At 41.2% G+C, this 9,110-nt stretch overlaps 1 protein-coding gene across 1 annotated transcript in view; it reads right to left on the bottom strand.

Moving 5' to 3' along the window:
- Positions 1–9,110, bottom strand: part of GRIN2A (glutamate ionotropic receptor NMDA type subunit 2A) — a 145,066-nt gene that overhangs the window by 6,885 nt on the left and 129,071 nt on the right. The window contains exon 10 of the mRNA XM_005420433.3: positions 7,629–7,816. Within this exon, the coding sequence (XP_005420490.1) occupies positions 7,629–7,816 (188 nt within the window). The remainder of the gene's footprint in view (positions 1–7,628; positions 7,817–9,110) is intronic.

The following is a 9,110-nucleotide window of genomic DNA, read 5'->3' as shown; positions in this document are numbered from 1 at the left end:
GGGGTCTCAAGTTACTCATAAATATTAATCAGACTTATTTTAAGGGGTTTTGTTTCCAATTCAGGCACTTACTAAAGGAAACTAATGCCACAATCATTTCCTACCTTCATTCATGTGTGGACTAGATTAAAGTGTAAATGAACAGCTGCAGATCTCAGCAGCAAAGTACATCATGACACTAGCAAAGACCAGAAAATGAAGTGTCACTGTGTATTTGACAAAAAAAGTACAGTGTTTATTTTCTGTTTAATACATCCACAATCTATTCAACCTGAAAAACTCACAAATGACTACATGAGTCCTACACTAAGAGATATTTTAAAAATTCTATAGCACTGTATAATAAAAGATCTGCTTCATTTATAATGTAAGAATGAGAATAAGCAAGTGCTTTAAAAATCCATAGTTCAAGCAATGTGGAGTGTCTGCAGTATTCATTCAAAACACACTCCAATAAATTGCAACATTCCAGCTCTCTCACTGCTAATCCAGCACTATTTACAGTGGGTTCAGGCTACAGTGCAAACAGTGCTCCCATCCCTTTGTGCTCCTCCTGGGTTTGTTCCTGTGGCTATGGAGCTCTCTGCTGGGGCTGCTATTTGCACAGAAACATGCCAGTTGGCCATGTGGCCTGCACATCCCACAAGGGCCTTCCTTTCTACATAAACTCCTCTGGCCTATTTCACATGTTAGCATCCTGGGAAGCACTGATAAACTGTCCACTGTGTCCCCTGAACAATTTTGTCACAATAAAAATTTCATTATCCAGACACAGAAACCATACAGTCTAAAGGGCAGAATTACATGCTTTTCCTCATCAGGGCTATACAGAAACCATACAGTCTAAAGGGCAGAATTACATGCTTTTCTTCATCAGGGCCCTTAGCAGGCTGTGCCACCTGTCCCTGGTGCCCAGCTGACACTCACACAGCCTGTGTCACTGGCTCTTGAGATGTGCCAGTTCTCTGGGACTCTTTTAAGGGGTCTCCCCAGGTTCCTTTTGTTTCAGTGGCACACAGGCACCTGCAACCACCTGAGCCCTGGAACCCTCAGTGCTGGGTACACCTGCACCAAACTGCCAGGCCCTTCAGCAGCTGTATCAGCAACTGCAGCTGCACAGGCAGTCACCCACCCCTGACTCCAAAAAACATTGCCTTGCACCAACGAGAGTTGTCCAGAAAAATTAATTCTCCTTATATTGTGTTGTGTCGTGCATCACAGCCATCCCTGCTCTGGGCAGCCTGCACATCCTGCAGGAGGAAAGGATGCCCTGTCCCAGTGGGGAAAGCAGAGCTGCAGCCCAGCACCCTTGCTGCTTTGTTGGTTAAGTACAGCAGACCTCTGGAGTCAGCACTTCCCTGGGACTTGCATAAGGCCCGGGCCAGGAGCAGGTCACCACGGGAGATCTCAGTGCATGTGTCACAGCAGAAGGTGCCAGAGGAGCTGGCTGCTGGTGACAGTGTCAGGGGCTCTCATGCAATGCCCTACCCTGAGGTTCAGCCAGCACAGCAAACTGGCATGCACCCAGTAGAGACGATCAGCAGGAGGGTTAAATATGTCCACTCACACTGGTCAGATGTAGGGCACCATCTTCACAGACCCTGGCAGCACTAACAGAATCACCTGCTTATTCAGGCTGGACGAAGGGCAGTTTTCAAATTTAGGGACAGACTGTTCCATGTTTACTGTGGTAGAACTCCTCCCTAAGTGACAGAGGAGCAGGATAGCACCCCACCACTTGGGGACTCTAAAATATAAGGGTGTTGCCCCCTGAATAGTGGGGTCAGCAGCCAAATGGGTTGATGTGCATTTGGCTCAATAAGTTCATCAATTCCAATTTGACCGAGTTATATGATCCATACAGAATGTTTCAGAGAAGAGATTACATAAAAGCACAGCAACTTTTCAAATTCAGCCTGGATCCCCCAAAACAATCTCTCTCAGTCTTATTTTCTGAGTTATTTCCCCCTGTAAAAATAGCAAGAGGAACACAGATGACTGACAGCAATAAACTTACTGTGAGCTAATGACTTCACTCTGCATGTCCCCATTAGTTAAGGATGAATTAACAGAACTGCTAAGCACGACTTTCAATATTACAATCCCTCTAACTCTTGTTCAGCTACACAAACGCCCTCCACTTATACACTCACACTCTTCAGTCACATTTGTTCCACCCACTGCTTAAGGAGGACACTAAATATATAAACAGAAAATCACTGTGATTGTGGGTGTATTCTGCCTGAGCAGCACACACTGAAAATATGTCCTTATAATCACATACGTATTTCCTTCTTGGGCTTTATCAGCCCGTGTGAGTCACACTGCTACACTTCCTTATAATCTAGACAGTGATTTGGAAGGCTTATGCTAAAATATGAACAAAATAGCAAAGAGCTTTCCCCTTCCAGATGTAAGGGGGCAAATCTCATTTCCACAGTTACCTATTACCCGTAAGGACTGGGAAGCAATTATCCACCCAGGAAAACAATTCTTAGTGTACTAAGCTGCCCTAAAAGCACATGAAGATTAACCAGAACTGAAAGTTATTAGTAAGGGATAACAGACTCTGTGGAAACTCAGACCAGAACCAGTTTTCTTCTTCATGTCTCTGAGTCTCTAATTGCTTTTAAAGTTTTCAGCTTCAAGGGTTAGGGGCTTAATACAGCTGCACCATCTGCCCTCTTCCTGGAGATCTCTTCCCACACTGTCTTTTGATCTGAGCTCCTAATCTGCAGGTAGTGCAATACATTACAAATACCTCAGACAAGTAGATGCATAACCTGGCCAGCTGGCTGGTACTCAACACTCCTCCCCAAAACTGCTCTCTTTACCCAGCTTTTTCTGTTCCTTGTATCCAACCATTTCTGCTGCCATAAGTGTTTTATCCCTCTATTCTGCTGCATCCCGCATAGCTAAAGGATCCTTGCTGTCTTCCTCTTCATCCCATTCACACTCAGAACCCCTCTTACTCTCTTAATTCTAAAGCAGCTTTGTCAGTTGTAGTTCAATAATCTCATCTTCCCAAAGAGAGATGGGAGAAAGACTGAAAGAAAAAGAGAGAAAGAGAAATCTAAATTCTCCTCACTTTCTATGCACCGGTGGTTCTACACCAAATCCCATAGACTGAGTTCTATGGGTTTCAGAAACAATGCCTCCCAAATAACTTAGTGGGATATTTTTAGAAAAAGTACCACTCTTTAAATGGCCCGTGCAGCCCCAGACAGCGAAGTATCAGCCACACCTGGGCCTGCAGACAGCTGCCTGAAGCTCCTGCTGTTCCTGGAGGAGCTGGGGTGCGTTCCCAACTCCGCGTCCAGAGCTGCGGCACTGCAGGCTGTGCCCGAGCCCTCTCCCACTGCTGGCACCTCACCCCCTGTGTGCCCACAGCAGTGACAGTGCCAGGTACCACGCTGCTGTGGGGACATCAGCCTGCCCAGCTGCTCCTGCAGAGGTGCAGAACAGAAATCAAAGCAGGGATCATGCGATTCCCCAGCGCACGGCATTTCTGTTCTGACACATTCCTGCGCCGTGGGCGGAGGATCCAAACAAAGTGATGGTGCTGTTTCTTAGCAGCCGTACCATTCGAGCTGCTTCTGAACTCCTGGGTGCTTCTATTTCTCAACAGAAGATTGAGATTCTGTGTCTCAGGAGAAATTTTTACTTCTCTGTTAAAAAACAATGGAAGTTTCATCTTGTGACCACAGCAAGACAAAAAAAGCAACACAACCACCACTGGGCTTTAGAGAATAATACCAATGATCAACTATCTTAAACAAAGCTGCAGATGCTAATCATCAACTGAAAGCTTTTGCAGATAATGAGATGTGCTGTAAAGCAAGATGAACAAAGCCAGAAATTCACTAGCAATGCACTTCACTCATATCCCTTATACAGGAAAAAGCAACTCCTAACTCTTTCTGCTAGAAAGATTCAGAGTTCCAAAGCAATTAATCTTACACTAACAACTTCTCATTCATCTCAGCTTCCCATGAGCAGGGCTGTCTGTGAACTTGCACAGACCAAAGGATGAAACCTTTTGAGCACAACTATACTTTTGAGACAATTAAGTAGCTATTCTTTAAACTCCTCAGCAACTCATTCCCATTCTTCTTTCCTCTGTCTCTTTTCCTCCTTGTTAGAGTAACAAATTTGGCATCTTGTAGCCAGCTCCTTGCACTGAGACTTCAGAGGTGTTCTCACAGTGTGATTGATAATTGTCAGTGTAATTGGTCCACCCAGCAGAGCTATCCTCAGGATGGGAACACTATTCATGTACAAACATATAGATAAACCACCAGTGAGAGCTTGAAGTTATCTCTAACACAAGCCCACATCCCTCTGTATTTAGTTAACTCTTTTTCCAGTGCCAACAAGATTAAAAAGAGGTTCAAATATCATTGGCTTTAATGCAGAAACAGCATCATGCTTTGAGGAGTATGAAAAGATGCCCCTGCATGAACAAGCAATTAATTCTTCAGTTGGCTGTTTTACATCAGCAAGGAAGAGGGAAGAGGTTCCTTTCCACTGCACAAAAAATTCCTTTCAATGTGTAAGTGAACAGGCTTAGATAGGAGAATGATAGAGAAGTAGCAAGGAAAAAATCAAATGAGAAAAATCACAGGAGAAAGACACGTGCAGAGGAAATTGGAAGCTCTAAAATATATTTCAAAAGGCCATTTCAGTCCTGGGTAAATGTAAAAAAGAAATGAGATCATGGCTTTTTGTATGTGCAATCAGATACACTTTTACACAAATTACTTGGTCTTATCCAAGGTTTTTCCTCTTATTAACATATTATTCATATAAAGAAACTGTGTTTGTTGAACTCATTAGAATGTTTTCTTCTTATAGTTATGGAACTCATTAGGTTTACAATCATTCACTGAAATTATTCCATACCCTGATGAATGCCCTATTACACATACTGAAGAATAATTCAATCCTACTTGGGGCTCTGCTGTTTTACAGCTTAGTCTTTGAGAATAATATATTCTACAGAAGCAATACATGTGAAATAAGATTTCTGCCTTCATTTGTGTTTGCCTATTTATTTAAACAACCTCATTCAGGCTCCACTGAGCCTTTCCCAGGAGTACTCTCTTAGGATGAAACTTTCCCCCCAACCATACTTGCTTTTAGTCTAGAGAACTTCAAAGAGATTTTTAGTGATACAGCAAAGTGATGTTGGTCTGAACTCTGGGTTCATCCCTTCTAGCTCACCAAAACAGAGTTATGTAAGTTCACAGCTAAAAAGATTATCCATCGAACTACTGAAGTTAGACATGGATTACAAAATTAGGTCGAGCTAGTTCCAGGCAATTACTCTTTACATTTAATTTCTTGGTGTTTAGTTCCAGTTCACCTGCAATGTACTTTGTAACTCAGTAGAAGAAATTTCATTATTAGGGCTTTTTTGTTGATTTTTTTCTTTTTTTCCCCCCCACATTTGGTGGAAAGTCAATGGTGGTTGGGGTTTGTTTTCCCTGAAAATGGTCATCTAGACCTGTGAGACAAAGTAAGACAAGTGAGGCAGTTCTGGAACTCAAAGAAACATACCTACAAGAATTTCTGCACATCCTGTATGTCCAACTACTATACTCTTTACTAGAGCCTACACCATTTTCTGAACAAATGTAGGGATCCTTCACAAGAGAAACGTAATGTTTTAGCAGTCCTAGGTTGTTCAGAGTAACTTCTAATAGTAATGAAAAAATGCCATAAATTTAGTCACAATTCCCATTGTTTGTGCATTCAACATGTTTGCTTATCTTCTCAGCAGGGCACAGACATTTCATAATGAGGTTTCATTCACCTGGGTGTTCTCTTTATCTATTGCTATTCTCTAAGTTTTAATATTGAGTTTTGTAGACAATTCATTTGTATTATTTTAAGCAACTAAAAATTGGTTAAAGATATAAGAATTTCTATGCTATGGAAGTCCATAGGTCAAAGTGTAAACACAGGGTAAGACTTTTCACACTTTGCTCCCACCCACTCTATTTTGTACCTGATATTCAGAGTCGAGGTGAAGCGTAAAAATGCAGCACCTTCAGTATTTTGATGAGATTTTTCTTGAATACTTTCAAGTGCTTTCCCTTCAATTTCATTTATTTTCTTTCTCTGTGATTTAATTTTTTGTGTTGGATGAGAAGTATCAAAAATGCTGAAGGAGTAAGCATGAAGGAAATGCAAAGTGAAAGGAATGAAAACCCAAGTGCTGCTCTGGCTACACCTATAGGGGTTAGCCCACACTGAGAAACACAACTCAGATCCTCCCTCAGGCTGCAGGAGATTTTTCTTCTTTAGTATGAGACCAGTAATTCAACTTCTCTGATTCAAATTCATCATTTGAAAATGGTTCTGAATTATAACACTGAATAATTCTAAACAGTATTATACAAACAGAAAATCATATTCAGGAATATGTGGATGTTTGAAAGGCAGCCATTGCAGATCATCTAGGCATTCCTTCACCCAAGTTAGAGAGGTTTCTTCCACAGCCTCTCTAAACCCAACAGATGGATATGATGGCACTATTATTTCCATATATACACCAGACAAAATGCATCAGTCGTGATGATGATACCTCTTCCAGTTGTTTAATGTCATAATAGGAGTAAAATCCATGTGCTGGGAGACTTACACACTCATTGTCTGCCCCATGAAAATTAATGTCCTGTGGTTTATGGAACAGGAGGTCACTATGCTAAGTCCTGCTCTCTGCCATTGCTATTACACTGAAATTCACCATTCTTACCCTCAATTGCTTGTTACTGGTGACATTAAACCCATATTTATCTTTTCATAAAGCCCTCTCTTTCACTGATAAAGAAATGCAGAGTCAACACACACATGTATGTAAAAACACCAAAATAAAGATTATGTAATACACACCATATTCCAATCTGATAGAGGATTTCATCTGTCACACCACAGAAAAATTTTAATTACCATATCTCTATTTGCTTCCACAGGTGAAACACGAAGCTTTCTACAATCAAAAAGGAGTTCATACCCTCTGTGGAGACTGAGTCATCATTGCTGTTTTCAAATATATCAAAGCTGTGCAGCAAGTTTTCTACTGCAGGGCAGAAGTGCCAAGAGGACCTACAGTTTTCTATTTCATGTTAGAATAAAAAATATATGTTTGAAGTGCAATGAAACGAGTCATCCTAATTCAATTTCATAGGCATTCTTTCACCAGAAGTTTGAATGAAACCATCCTGGATTAGGGATCACTCACATCAGTTCAGAACTGAGCTAAACACTTTTCAATAGCAGAACAGTCATGCTGAAAGATAACTCATCTACTAAGGAATTGTTCAGAGACAAAAACAAAGGAAATAAATAAATGGATAAATGCTCTCTAACACTTAGGCCAGCTTTACTTTGTGATGTATATGAAAACACTCTGAAAATAGAAGCTGATGCCCTTGGTGGTGAGGTGACTTAGGTGAGTGGAAGAGAACTCCTGTTTCAGCACCAAGAAGTAATTTTACTCTGTTTTACCTTTTATTTATTTTAAAGACTTCGAGAGAACAGTACTAGCAGGCTCAGAGCTACTAAAACTGAATTAATTGTGCATACACAGAAGAAAAAAGGAAAGGAAAAAGCTTGGTCCCTACCATCTCCCACAAACTGAAGGAGGGCAAGATCAATTTGTCTCTTCCAAGGTGATCCTTTCTGGAGAGCAATCCCATAGCCAGTAGTGGCAAAGATGTACCCACTGCCTATTGTGACAAGTTTGCAGCCTTCATCTCTCCCAGCCTTGTAATTCAGCACTGCTGCATCATAGATGAAAGCATCCAACTTCCTGAAATAAAAGAAAACATTTTACAAACCAAATCATTAGGGACAGCTGTTGTCAGACTTCTTTTGTCCTTGATGTTAGGACCCTGTTGAATATCATATGGATTCTTTGATATCATTAATTACATATCCTGCTCTGCTGTATCTAAAATTAACAAAAGGCATCTATTTTAGTGAGGGGAAAGTAGGACACATAGTTTTGCATTTCTATTTTAGGGATGCTGTTAAAAAATACTGAGCAGGAGAAACCAATCTACAAAATGTCTTGCCCTGATATCTTTGTATCTTTGCTCTTGGTGTGGGCAATAAATATCTTGACATGAAAATGGTCTCCAAAACCAACAGAAACTACAACACAGAACATAGAATTGAAACAAAAATGACAATTAGTATATTTCAAATAGTGAAGGAGATTGAAAATGTTCACCAGTTTTACATACACACCCTTGTTTTACTTCTCTTTCCAAAAATAAACAGTGGAGGTGGAGGTTAAGTCCTTGATAAGACAAAGTCCTTGGTACGCTCCAGTATGTCAAAGTCCTTGATATATTGGAGCATATGTCATAGAGCTACCTGAATCCCACTGAAATATGATAGAAAATATTACTTTATGATTCACAGTTCCAAACATACTATTTGTGTATCTGGAGCACAGCAGGAAGACAAGAACTTGTGGAAAGGTTTAAGCCTTTTACCCCATCTACCTAAAAATGGAAGAATGGGATAATCCCATTCTCTAAAGAATACAGGGAACACAATAGGAGTGGAAAACAAATCCAGTAAAGAAAGGAAAAGAAGCAATGTCCTCCAGGGATACTATCTCAGAAGCACTGTAAAGCAAGTTAGAAGGCAGGTGCATGGATGTTTCACAAATGAAGGCAGTGAAAATGCTCATACAAGAGGAGGAGGCCATTTGGAAGGACAATCAGTGACAGCAGCAGATCCCAGTCAAAGAAAAGGCATTTTTGCACTGCCAGAAATTCATATGCAAAATTCAAAAATAAACAGATAAATCTTTATTTTGCATTACTGCCCTCATCTGCAGCCAAAACCTTTCAAGATGTTTACTACTTGCAGAAGAGCAGCAGCCTACATCAGCAAGAGGAAAAAGCTGTTGGGGCCTCAGCTCCAGCCTCACCTGAATGACACAGAAAATCAAAGCCACCCCATTCCCAGGGACACACCCTCCCTTCCCAGCATCTTTGCGCTCCTGTAGGAAGTCAGAGGAGCAGGAAGGACAGTTGGCTTTGCTGAATGATGTGGGAGTCTCCCCCTGCCTCCCCCAGGGGCTCTGAGCC

The sequence above is a fragment of the Geospiza fortis genome, unplaced genomic scaffold, assembly GCF_000277835.1.
Source record: "Geospiza fortis unplaced genomic scaffold, GeoFor_1.0 scaffold237, whole genome shotgun sequence".
Classification (NCBI taxonomy): Eukaryota; Metazoa; Chordata; class Aves; order Passeriformes; family Thraupidae; genus Geospiza; species Geospiza fortis.
This window is presented reverse-complemented; position numbering and strand designations above follow the sequence as displayed.